The 13,861-nt window shown below is 35.2% G+C and overlaps 1 protein-coding gene across 2 annotated transcripts in view; it reads left to right on the plus strand.

Annotated features, from left to right (window-relative positions):
- The window catches only part of LOC150095369 (uncharacterized), a 114,319-nt gene that overhangs the window by 74,470 nt on the left and 25,988 nt on the right, over positions 1-13,861 (plus strand). For both annotated transcript variants that reach the window (XM_090410079.1, XM_090410080.1), the window contains exon 4: positions 11,555-11,615. In XM_090410079.1, coding sequence (XP_090266205.1) covers positions 11,555-11,615 — 61 coding nt within the window. The remainder of the gene's footprint in view (positions 1-11,554; positions 11,616-13,861) is intronic.

The raw sequence follows: 13,861 nt of genomic DNA on the forward strand, positions 1-13,861 counted from the left end.
AGGTCTCTTCAGTGGGAGCCAGGTCCAAGTGGAGATACCAGGCAGAAGCATTAGCAAGATCATCTCTACTTATGAGTCAAACGGTGTGCCACCTTTTATTAAATTACTCTGGATTTAGAGAAAGATGTTGAAAGTTTATTTTTCACTTGGTTAGACTATAATAAATTTAGTTTAATCCTTTATCCAAGTGTGAGCAAACAAAGTTTGCACCTGAAAGTATCTTCAGGACTGGGGTAAGGTAGTACAACATCAGGCAACTCGTTGCAAAGGTGGAGCAAGCTAACATCACTCCTATAGGTAGAGATGACCTTGCTAATGCTTCTGCCTGGTATCTCCACTTGGACCTGGCTCCCACTGAAGAGACCTCAATAAAAGTCGAAACTAGTCTGGGTAGTGGCCCTTCCCTTAATGCATAACATTATACATATCCGCAAGGAGATGTGCTTTGCATTATGGGAGATACTGAGATAGGAGTGATGTTAACTTGCTCCACCTTTGCAACGAGTTGTCTGGTGTTGTACTACCTTACCCCAGTCCTGAAGATACTTTCAGGCGCAAACTTTGTTTGCTCGCACTTGGATAAAGGATTAAACTAAATTTATTATAAAACATTTTGTGGAGTCCCTACAAGCCTGCTGTAGTGAGGAATGACTCTACTCTGCTGTATTCATACGTTTCACATGATACACTAATTAATGAAATCTTAATTTTTATCCAAAATTTTGTTCAACATATCCAGCCATACAGCAGCAGTTTCAGCCCAATAATCCAATAACTTAGTGACAGGATATGCAATAATTTGGATTGTTGCAATTTTTCCTCGATTTATTTAAGCTACAGATAAAAAAGGACATACCTCTTTATGAATTTCATTCACATATGGTATATGCTATACACTAGTGGCCGAAATTGTGGAAACCTTTTGGAAAATTCTGCCCACATAAGTGTATTTCTGAGGTTTGATGGCTCATAACACCACTTTTTTTTTTTTTTTTTTTTTTTTTTTTTTTTTTTTTTTTTTTTTTTTTTTTTTTTGGAGTAATACCATAAAATTATATATCAATGGAAAGATAATTTAATCAAGAATGTAATGCAATAACTTTTATGAAGAATTTTTATTATTAGAACAGCAGTTATAAAGAAGAAAAGTGAAACACACAGAAAAAATTAGATATACAAAAATTCTCACAATGTGAGTTAATACTTAGTTGGGTAATTACTTTAGCGTTAATTACTGGCTTACAACACCGTCCCATGGAGTAACCAAGTTTTTTAGTTCTGCAGCTGTTATCATGTGAAACCAAGATTGAATTATTGCATCTGTTAGTTGGGTTTTATTGGTGGGTTGCTTCTGACTAACAAGTTTCTTTAGTCGGCTCCGTAGATTTTCGATTGGGTTAAGGTCTGGGCTATTCCCAGGCCATTCCTGCAGTGGAATATGATCATCTTGAAACCACTTTTTGCACACAGCAGCAACATGACATGGAACTGAATCCTGTTGAAATATAAATGCTTCATTATCTTGGAAAAGATCACTTGCAGAAGGCTTCAGTTTGAGCTCATGTATTTCATTTATGTATTTTTGGGCATTTATATTCCCATTAATCATGCAAATTCTGCCCATACCTTTTGATGTCATACAACCCCAAATCATAACACTAAGTGGGTGTTTCACGGTAGGTGTAATGCAATCAGAATGCAAATCTTCTCCTTACGTATTTTATGCCATCACTACCAAACAGGGAGATTTTGGTCTCATCACTCCAAATAACACTGTCCTATTGTTCCACTGTCCAGTTAACATGGATTTTAGCCCAGTTTAATCTTTTCAATTTTGTTTGAGAGATGAAAATGGCTTTTTTTGTGGAATTCTAGCATTTAGACCAAATTCCTGTAGTCTGCGCTGAACAGTCCTTGCACTCAACTTCACATTGTATTGCGCCATTTCATCTTGTATACACACAGAAGATTTTCTTCTGTCACATAGGCACAGTCTCTCAATTCTTCTATCATCACTTGCTGTTGTGCACCTTTTCCTGCCTTTACCAGTCTGGTTTTGTAGTGACTGAGTTCTCCTTATACCTCTTCAAAAATTTAGAAATGTCACCTTTTGTTAAGTTTCCACCAATTTTTCTTCTAATTTCTTCATAACTGTAGCCTTGTTCACTTAATAGTACTATTTTACATCGCTTTCTGGGTGACCAGTCAACTCTTTGCGCCATTTCTTTAATTTTATTACGTTTTACAAGCTCACTAAATGAAAGAACACAAAAAACCCAACCAACTTGATAGCAATCACATAACACACTGATACAAATGTCCTCCTCTCAGCTCCAATATGTGACATCAGTAGCTGAATCCTACTGTGACCTTATTGGCTCGTTGCCGGTGGAGATGCAGGTAGCAAATAGTGATAGTGGTTTTGAAGCAGTATGGTGTGAAGCGGAGGTGGGAAGGATGAAATGTTTAGCAGGGGGGTTGTTATAGTTATAGACCTGGTAACGTGGAAGATAGTGAGAAGGAAATGTTTAGGCAGATTGGTCTGACTAATAGGTGAAGGGTGATCATTATGGGCAATTTCAATCATGATAATATAGACTGGAATGAAGAGACAGCGTCTGGAACCAAAGAGAGTGAATATTTTTAGTTTTTGAGAGACAACTATCTTAGGCGGTACGTAACAGAGACTACACAAGGATTGAGAGTCTTGGATTTGATTATCTCATCAGATGTTATTGTAAATGATGTGTTCATATCTTCTTTTAGTTGGTGAAAGTGACCATGAAGTGATAATTGGGTGGTTGGCAGCCATATCAGGACTTTTATGAGAAAGGGTTATATGTGGAACTATAAGGCAGGTGATTGTGACAAACTCAGAAGGCGGCTTGCACCACTATCATGGAATGTGGAATTGAATGGGAAGGAAATCAGTGATGCTTGTTCCCTAATCAAAAACTATCTGGCAGAGCAAAGACTGAGTGTATTCCAAAGGTCAGGAAATTAAATAAGTTAGGTGTTAAAATGGATGACTGAAAAGGTGAAACATGCAATCTGGAAGAAAAGGCATTGTGGATGTAGTACAAGATGAGTGGCAGTAATCAGTTACATGAGGAGCACAAAGAGCAAGCAAGGAATGTGTCTTACTTGGTAAGGGTAGTACAAGCAGCAGTTAGCAAATGAGATAGAAAGAAATCCTAGGGAGTTTTTTTCAATATCTGGCCAGTAGAAGGAAGAATGATTATGGAAGGATGATGTCAGTGATAATGGAGAATGATAAACACTGGGGGAGGATATAGTAGAGGTGTTAAATGAGCAGTTCATTGAAGTATTTTATCCTTGTGATTGTAGCATAATGCAGAACTTGAGAGCAGTGGGAATGAGGGAGGAACTGCTGATGGTGAGTGAGCAAGAGGTATATGCGGAATTTATATATGAGGAATTGAGTAAATAATGTTAACAAGGCCATGGGAATTGATGGTATATCCCTGCACATGTATTGAGGGAATATTCAAGGGAGTTTACAACAGCTTTAGCTTACCTTTTTGACTGAGTCTTAGGTTGGCCCAAGTTCCAAAGGAGTGGAAGGAAGGCAAAATTGTTCCACTTCATAAGCGAGGGGGGACTAAGGCTTCGAATTATTGGTCTTTCTACTTGTCCAGAGTTGTAGTCAGGATGTTGGAGAAGCTAGTGAGGACAAGAATTCAGAACTAGATTGACAGCAACAGAATTCTCTTTGATGGACAGCATAGGTTTGTTAAAGGAAAATCGTGTTTAGCAATCTGCTTACTTATCATAACAAGGTAACGAATACGTTGGACAAGAGGATGCATATACAATAGTATATTTAGATTTTGCAAAGGCCTTTGCTAGATTGTCATATGACAAGCTAGTAATTAAATTGGAACAGATGGGATTGGATGGTAGTGTAGTGCATTGGATTTGAGATTGGCTGTGATTGTGTGATAGGTATCAGCAAGTTGCGTATGGGGGAGTGATATCCCAGAAGAGGAATGTCACTAATGGTGTGTCCCAGGGGTTTGTTTTGGAACTATTGTTGTTTAATTTGTATGTAAATGACATTCGAAAAGGTTTAAATGGTGATATACAGTTGTGTGCAGATGATTCAAAGTTATGAGAAGTAGAGCAGATGTTGCATCCTTGCAAGAGGACTTGAATAGACTGTCTGAATGGGGGAGTGTGTGTGTGTGTGGGGGGGGATGTCAGTTTAATGTAGCAAAGTGTAAGGTTTTAAAATTTGGGAAGCAAAGATGGGATGTAGAGTATAGGATTGTTGGGGATATCTTAGAGGAAGTGTAAGGTATGAAAGATCTGTAGGTGATGGTGGATATCTGATCAAAACCTTGTACAATGATTCCATTGTATGCAAGGCTTTGAATTATCTGAATTTGAATTTTAAATTATCCCATCATAAATTCACTTATTCATGTCTAGACTTAATAGGATCACATGCTATTGGAAGTTTTTCCACTTGGGTTATACTATAAATTAAAGATACCAAGAAATTATATACTTGGTTTAAACCGTTATCCAAGTGTAAGCAAACAAAGTTTGTGCGTGAAGTATTTTCAGGACTGGGACAACTTGTATATAGAAGCTAATTACTTCACATCACTTGTCTTAGTATCCTATAATGCACAACACATATCCTTGTGACATTTTTAATAGATATGAAATCAGTTATCCATTGCAAATCAGCATAGATGCTGTAAACAGTTTCTGATGTTAGAGTAATATATGCAAACTACATATATAGAAATGTTGCAGTTTAAAATTTTTTAAATGCATAACCTAGATACGACCATCTGCAAGACATGATTACCATAAACATATTTATGAGAGTATTTGATGTTTTTCTTCAAAAATGTCTTCTAAATTCACCTTGCACTTTTATATCAAAAGTTTGGCAGAAATAAGCATGGAATGCAGCTATTAAGTTCAATAACTTAAGCTAATAATTTAAGTACACCTAATATTTCAGTGAGCATCATCATGGTAAATAACAATTCTTATTAAATGGATTAATCAGTTTCTCATTTATCTTGATATCTTTAATATATATTAAAAAGAAAATTTAACACCAAGAGGTATGCGATGTTAATAGTGAATATTAGTTGCTGATTAAAGACTGCATGTGAGAACAATTTTCATCTCAATCACTAGAAAATATTCCGTCCTAACCCAAAAATTCAGATTTTTTTTTTTTTTTTAAATAATTCAAGTATCTGAAATGTTTAATCAAAAATCACATTCTGCACAGTGCAACATAAGTTTATTTATTTATTTTTATTTTTTAAATAACCTACAATATTCATTATATTGTACATTATATCTGAAACATCCATATTATTATTATTAGACCTCTATGGAGTCATACAGATTTTGGGCCAACCTAAGACTTGGTTAAAAAGGCTAGTTAAAGCTGTTGTTAGCTCCCTTGAATATTCCCTCAATACATGCAGGGATATACCATCAATTCCCATGGGAGACTAATCATGGGAGGTCCCACTTACTCACTCACTCTAACATGCACAGCTCATCGTAGCTTGACTTAAATGCATTTACTGTCTCAGTTTTCACCACACTTTCAAGCAATGCATTCCATTCACCCACCACTCTCTCCATGAAAAAAAATCTACTCCTCACTCCCCCTGCTCATGTTCTCCTTATACAGCTTCCAGGGATGGCCTCTTGTTCTCTCCCCCCCATTTAGAGAGATTCTGTGAAAAATCTCATCCACATTAATCTGGTAATCACTCCTCACCAACTTATGTCTCAATCATGTCTCTTTTCTTCTATCCACTAGGCTCTGCAATTTGCATTCTCTCAATCTCTTCTCATACTCCACATTTCAGAGAATAGAAACCAACTTGTCTGAACCCTCTCAAACAACTAATCATCCTTTTGAAAACTAGATAACTAAATCTGGGCACCATAATCCGTATGCAGCCTGATTTGGTTAACATCAAATACTCTCATAAATATGTTTATGGTAATCATGTCTTGCAGATGGTCGTATCTAGGTTATGCATTTAAAAAATTTTAAACTGCAACATTTCTATATATGTAGTTTGCATATATTACTCTAACATCAGAAACTGTTTACAGCATCTATGCTGATTTGCAATGGATAACTGATTTCATATCTATTTAAAATGTCACAAGGATATGTGTTGTGCATTATAGGATACTAAGGCAAGTGATGTGACGTCATTAGCTTCTATATACAAGTTGTCCCAGTCCTGAAAATACTTCACGCACAAACTTTGTTTGCTTACACTTGGATAACGGTTTAAACCAAGTATTTAATTTCTTGGTATCTTTAATTTATAGTATAACCCAAGTGGAAAAACTTCCAACAGCATGTGATCCTATTAAGTCTAGACATGAATAAGTGAATTTATGATGGGATAATTTAAAAAAAAAAAAAAAAAAACTTATGAGAAGAGGAAAAGAGATTTGTTTACAAAGTATAAATATCTAGCCAATAATAGACAACCACTATACCTAGAAGCTAATCCAATGAACTAATAATGTTAATCAGGTGATTCATATAGGCATGGCAGGAATACATGTGGTTTGATGGAGCAGCAAATCATCTCATAAAATTTGTTGTGCATGTTATGTGTATTTCTCTGGTTTATGTTATCATCATCATCATCATCAAATTCCTGCCATGTACCCGCAAGGGGTGTACAGGATATGATAGTACTACATGAAAAAATTATATCATTACTAACTTCCTATCTACAATTTTCCTCCAAATCAGTCTGTTACTTGTCAAGACTTCAGCATTATCAGATCTTATATTTCTATCGTCTAAGGCACTTTGTACCGTATCAATCCACCTATATCTTGGTCTTCCTCTGGGTCGTTTTGCTGCCAACCTGGCAGAGAACATTTGTTTTGCTAATCTTTCCTCGCCCATTCTGTTTAGGTGACCATACCACCTGAGATTAGCTCTGCTAACACATTCCTGAATGCTGACAATGTCAAGTTCTTTCCTAATATCCTCGTTTTTAATATGATACTGCCATTGATGCCATCTGTTCACGCCTATAATCTTTCTCAGGACTCTCATATCTGTGGTCTCTAGTCTTTGGTCAAGTGTTTTACTTCTGACCCAGCTCTCAGATCCATAAGTTAAAACTGGTTTGAACACTGTCTTGTATACAGCTAATTTAGTGTTCCGACTAATTTCTCTCTTATTCCATATGAATTTATTCAATTGACTTCCCACCATACCAGCTTTGCTGATTCTGTTGTCTATTTCTATATTTAATTTACCATCTTCAGTAAAAATCGTGCCTAAATAGCTGAAATGTTTTACTTGTTCCACAGGTTCTCCATTCACAACACAGTTGACATTTTCAATGATTCTGCCTATTTTCATTGTCTTTGTCTTTTTATTGCTGACCTTCATACCATATCTATTACAACAGCTATTCAATTTAGTCAGAGAATCTTGCAGACTTGTAGCGGATTTACTTAGAAGTATAACATCATCCGCATAAAGCAAAAAGCTGACATTAACATCTCCAATTTTGATATTATGTTTAATACCACTTTCCTTCATAATGTGATCCACATAGATAATGAATAACAGAGGGGATAATGTACATCCTTGTCTCACACCAGATTTAACATTACACCATCTTCCTGTACTTCAATTCTAACTGCTGACTAACAACTCAAATAAAGACTAAGTATTGCTTGATATAATGCCCCATTGATACCATATAACTGCAGCGTATTGAACAGCTTCTCTCTTGGCACCTTATCATATGCCTTTTCCAAATCGACAAAACTTAAATACAGATCTTTGTTATATTCCCATGCTTTCTCAACTATTTGTTGTAAAGTGAAGATCTGATCCTGACAGCCTCTGTTTGGCCTGAATCCAGCTTGTTCTTCACCAAGCTTTTCTTCCACAATTCTTCTCAATCGTTTCTCAAGTATACTTGCATAGATCTTGCCAGGAACACTCAGTAGGGAAATACCTCTGTAATTCTCACATGCAGTTTTATTTCCCTTTTTATATATGGGTACTATGAGAGCTCTACTCCCATCATCGGGAATTCGTCCCTCTGTCCAGGCTTTCTGAACTATTCAGTGCAGTCACTGTAAAACTCTTATACCACCATACTTCAGCATTTCTGGATGAATATCATCTACTCCAGCTGCCTTTCCACATTTCAAGCCTTTGATGGCTTTTTCTACTTCAAGTATGGATATGTATTCCTGCCTGCATGCCTGGTCAGTGTTTTTTACCACTGTGCTATCATCACTGCTTGTTTCATTTAGCAGTTTTTCAAAGTAATTACTCCATACTTCAAGGATATCTTTTTCTCCAGTTTTCATGCTCATCTTATGTATTTGGTGATGCATTTCTTCATCACTGGCAACCAATCCACCAGGTCTTTAACAAGATCCCACTATGTAATTAATCTTGTTAGATTCCATCTCACACCAGATGGCTTCAAACACACTGCCACATGAAATACTGTTAGTAGTAGTACCACAATAGGTCTCAACTCTAACCAGATTCAAGTCACTGATATCATTAGCAGCATGCCCCCCCCTCCTCTCCTATCCCCTCTGTCCTTCCTAAAATATAGTGTACCCTTTACACTCGATACCAGTTAGTATGTCTGATTCTGATAGCCAGGTCTCACTAATGCCTACAATCTGAGGTCCCAACAAATTCTACCCCTTTGTTTCTGATACTCCTAGCATTCATGTACAGACATAATAATCTACCTGCATGTTCTGAATATAAATTAAAGTACAGTAAATTAAAGTAAAATAACCAAGCTACATTTAATTAAATAAAATTAAATTTTTACTTTATGTAATAAAAATAACTAAAACTGGGTTTATTGGTCATAAAGATTTGATACAACTAGTTACCGACTAGTTTTGCCATGTTAACTAGTAGCTTCATCTGGGTTTGGATGAACATACAAATATAAATAAATAAGCTTTGGTTATGAATCATTACATTATTTGTCCTAATTACCCAAAAAATACCAAATGCATAGAAACCATTACACAAGTACAATTGGAACATGGATGCTAGCACATGGTCATTGTTCAGCAAGTGTGTCCGATAGTTAGCAGAGAAATTAAACTCTGATGTGTTTAGAGATTTGATCAGTTTTTGATCACCAAAAATACACAAGACCAATATTCCTCTTCAACCAATCATAGATGGTATTAGCTTACCAACTTATTTGTTATCAAAACATCTCTCTCATTTTCTAAAGGAGCACTTTAGAAACGTGGACACCTATATTAAAAACACACTTTATAGAAAAACGAGGAGAAATTTCTATCTCAAGAACAGACATTCTAGCTAGTTTAGATGCTGTATCGTTATTTATAAATGTTCCTGTGAATGAAGTTATGGTACTTAAGACAACTCTATAAACACTGTCTCAACTCAAATTTTTTCCAGTGGAACGGGAAAAAATTTACAAACAACTTGCAATGGGAAACCCTCTCTCTCTTTGTGCACACTTATTCATGGAAAAGTTCAAAAATGACATCTTGTTATTTACAAATCCTAAACCGTCAATTTCATGGAGATATGTAGACGACATATTCATAATATGTAAACATAGTGTATCTGAGTTATATGATTTTCTGGCATCTGCCAGAAAATCATATAACTCATATTAACTCCTTCCACTATAAGATCAAATTCACCTTAGAACTTGAGAATGAAGGAAAATTACGTTTTCTAGACATTTTAATTACGAAACAAGCAGACAAAGGCATTTCTCTTAACGTGTACCGTAAGCTGATCCACACAGGTCGTTACCTATGTTTCTCCTTGTTACACCATATTTCACAAAAACTGGACATTGTACATATCCAGAAAAAAAGGGCAATCTCTATTATAAGAGATGAAGGAACATTAACAGAATAATTACATTCTGTTCTCCAACTAATGATCAGCAATGGATATCCTAAAAAAAAATAACAAAAATAATGCTACTCTCTAATCCCTCTCTACAACAAATCCATAACATTCATTACAGAACTTCAATTTCCATTCCTTTTGTTGGCAAACTTTTGCAAAAAATTGCTAATCTCCTGAAATCTCACAACATTAGAGTAGCCTTTTCAAACCGATTATGACAGTACGAAATCTACTACGCTTACCCAAGAACCACAACTCTTTCAACAAACATCCTGGTGTTTACAATATCCCATGTTCTTGTGGCTTAATTACATACGACAAACTTTGATAAGTTTAGAAATAAGACAAAGGGAACATATTGGAGACATGAACGACAACAGAGAAGACAGTTCAGGCTTAGCCATTCCATTTCTCCAATACTCACCACAACATTGAATGGAATAAGTGCTCCATGCCATACATCGAAGAAGACTACAGCTCCTGCAACATAAAAGAAGCTACAGTGGCAATCCACTCACGTGGTATCCTAAACAGAAACCAAGGGATGATTTTGTGTGAAATTTGGAAATCATTGATCAGATCTCTAAACACATCAGAGTTTAATTTCATTGCTAATTATTGGATGCACCTGCTGACTGATCATGTACTAGCATCCATGCTCCATATGTTTCTATTGTATTTGTGTAATGGTTCCTATGCATTTGGTATTTTTTTTTTTTTTAGTAATGTATTGACTCATAATCAAAGCTTGTGTTTATTTATGTTTGTATGTTCATCCAAACCCAGATGAAGTCGCTAGTTAACGTGGCGAAACTAGTCGGTAACTAGTTTCGTATCAAATTTTTATGACCAATGAACCCAATGTTAGTTATTTTCATTACATTAGTTTTATGGTTGAAAATAACATACTGATCAAATTTTTACTTTGATATGTTTGAAGTCCAGACAAAGTACAACTGTAAGGCTTTTTTTTAATGGTGTAATGCAGAGATTTTACTTCTCTGATGAAGGCCCTGGTTGAGGTTTTATTTTTTAAGAAAATGAACAGTGTTGACTGTCAAGATTTCTTCTTTCTTGGAGAATCTCATAATCAGTGCCAATGGATACTGCTATATTCTTTCAATTTCAAACTTTGCTCTCAGCCGTGTAATAAATTTGTAGTAACATTTTTGCTTTTGCTTGGCCTTACTGCACTTCTCTTCTAGTTCTTATTTTATCATTTTAATGTACAGTTTTTAATTAAAACTTACAAATTGACACTGTGGAAAAGGGGCCAACAATAGTATGCCAATAATTGAACTGATTGTTCCTCTCCTTATCTCTGGCATTCTCATCCATGATTGGCTTAAATGAGGATGGATAGCGCTAATCTCTGATTGTCTGTGCTGTTTCTTTATGGAACCATCTTTGTTGTAAATCATCATAAAACAGACCATTGTAAACTAAGGGATACCCCCAGTTTACGATGACCTCTCTTTTTACTCTCTCTCTCTCTCTCTTTGTGTGTGTATGTATTAGTTATAGATTATTAATTTAAATATAATTTAAATGTATTAGTTATAGATTTTTAATTTAAAATTGGTTGATATACTAACCATCTCTTCATTGTAGACCTCAGTCTGATGATGGAAGGCGAATGGCAAGAGAAAATCTCTCAAAACTCATTGAGAATGTGAGTATCAAGTTTGATCAGTTTTTATGTTTTAGCTGGAAAAAAAGTTATTTGGGTTTTTAAATATTCTCTTTGATGGTTGGTGTTTCCAAAGAATGGTTGTTTTCATGTTATGAAAACCAGACAAAATTAAATTTGAAATGCAAAATTAGAATTGCCATTTGCAATACCTTATTATAAAATCATGATTTTTAATAAGTATTGCAGAGGGCAAGAATTTACTGTTACCCTTATTGATATTCTTCTCTGTTATATGTATGAAAGTATTCTTATCTTTCATCTTGTAATTTGACTTGAAAACTTAGGAATCATATTGAAGATCGAAATATGTTTTTTTTTTTTTTTTATGTGACTCACACCTACAAAAGGTTGTAAAGCCTATAGTACATAAGTACTACTAAGGTTTTTTTTTTTTTTCTTTTTATGAATTTTTTTCTATTTTTATTTATTTTTTACATAATCCAAAAACCTCATTCTAGAGACCAAACATGGAACTTTTTTAAATTCACTTCAGGCTTCCGATAAATGAAATGGTCATCTCATATTAGGCAATGAAATTCATATCCCACCTAAAGACATCACAAACATGCTCATGATGGGATATCAACCAGCAGCCTGTTGATTGGAGAGTAGACATGCATGTCCTTCTGGCCAACTGGCTAGAAGGACACATACAATTGACAACCATGATGCAGATAGGATCAATTGGCCTGACAGAGCATTGATAAGGTTTCAAACATAACAAGTTACGTGTCTGAAAAGCCATTGAACCTAACATGCAAGGAATAATAGAAATGAGTGTAAAAAAAAATATCAGATTATAACTACATTCTTCACCCATGCGTTGTTGCTCACACTTGTGTTAGGTGATGGATATCATCAGCAGACTCTTGCCATTTGACATCTAGACTATCCACCATTTTGTCTGGACATCCCTGTTATTTGAAGTTATGGAACATTCCAGGTTTGTTAATAACATAAAAAAACTAGTGTACAGATATTAGGAAACAATATTTCATCATAGCAGTTGAACATAACAGTAGGGGACAAGAGAAGCAATCCTAGCTCTAAGAACAGTTATCGAAAAAAGATTTGAGAAGAATCAAAATACTCTGATAGTCTTTCTTGACATGGAGAAAGCCTTCGATAGTATTGACTGGAATGAAATGTTTCATCTCCTAAAAACAAAAAAGGTAGATGGAGAGAGAGAGAGAAAGAAGGCTCATATTTAATCTTTACAAGCACCAAGAAGCCCTAATAGAAACAGCCAGCAGTAAAATAAAAACCGCAATACCAAGAATACATAGAGGTGTTAGACAGGGGTACTCTCTTTCACCCATACTGTTTAATCTCTATATTGAAGATGCAATAAATAAATTGAAAAAAACTAATAGAAACAGGAATTAAGATAAATGGAATTGATATTAACAGGCTACAGTTTGTGGATGATATAGCAGTTATAGCTGATGACGAAGACAAACTGAAATCCACCCTGCCAAAGATGGAAGAAATTTTCACACAGAGCCTAAAAATTAATTATAAGAAAACAAAACTATTAATTACAAGTAAAACAAATAAACCTGGAAATAAATAATACCCTAATACAACAAGTATCCTCTTTTAAATATCTTGGAAGTCTTATTGCAGAAGATGGAAGAAACCAATCACATATTAAAGCATGAACAATCTTGGCCAGAAAAGCATTCTACAACAGAAGAAACATTTTACCAGTAAAGAACTTAGCACCCAGCTCAAAAAAAGGCTAGTGAAAACATACATGGAGCATTGAATTATATGGTAGTGAGGCTTGCACCCTAACAAAAAAAAACACATCAAAAAGTTGGAGGCATTTGAACTTTGGTGCTGGAGAAAGATGATGAAAATTAGTTGGACAGAAAGAAAAAGTAATGAAGTTCTAAATATAGTTCATGAAGAGCGGTTACTAATGAACCACATCAATAAGAGAAGAAAAAGCCTAATTGGACATCATCTGAGGCATGGGGGACTGTAGAAGGAAAAAGGCCATGAGGCAGACCAAGAATTTCATATATAAATAACATAATGATGCTAACTGGCGCTAAGAGTTATGAAGAGATAAAAAGGAGGTCACAAGACAGGATATTATGATGTGCTGCTATAACTAACCAATCTTCTGATTGATGCACCACAGAAGAAGAAGTTGAATACAGGTGGTATGGCAACAGGACGTGAACACAGTGACTTCAAGAGAAGTGTCATCGTGGGCT

This window comes from Typopeltis vanoorti, chromosome 20 (genome assembly GCF_054136105.1).
Source record: "Typopeltis vanoorti isolate ZY-2024b chromosome 20, IOZ_Tvanoo_1.0, whole genome shotgun sequence".
NCBI classification, from domain to species: domain Eukaryota; kingdom Metazoa; phylum Arthropoda; class Arachnida; order Uropygi; family Thelyphonidae; genus Typopeltis; species Typopeltis vanoorti.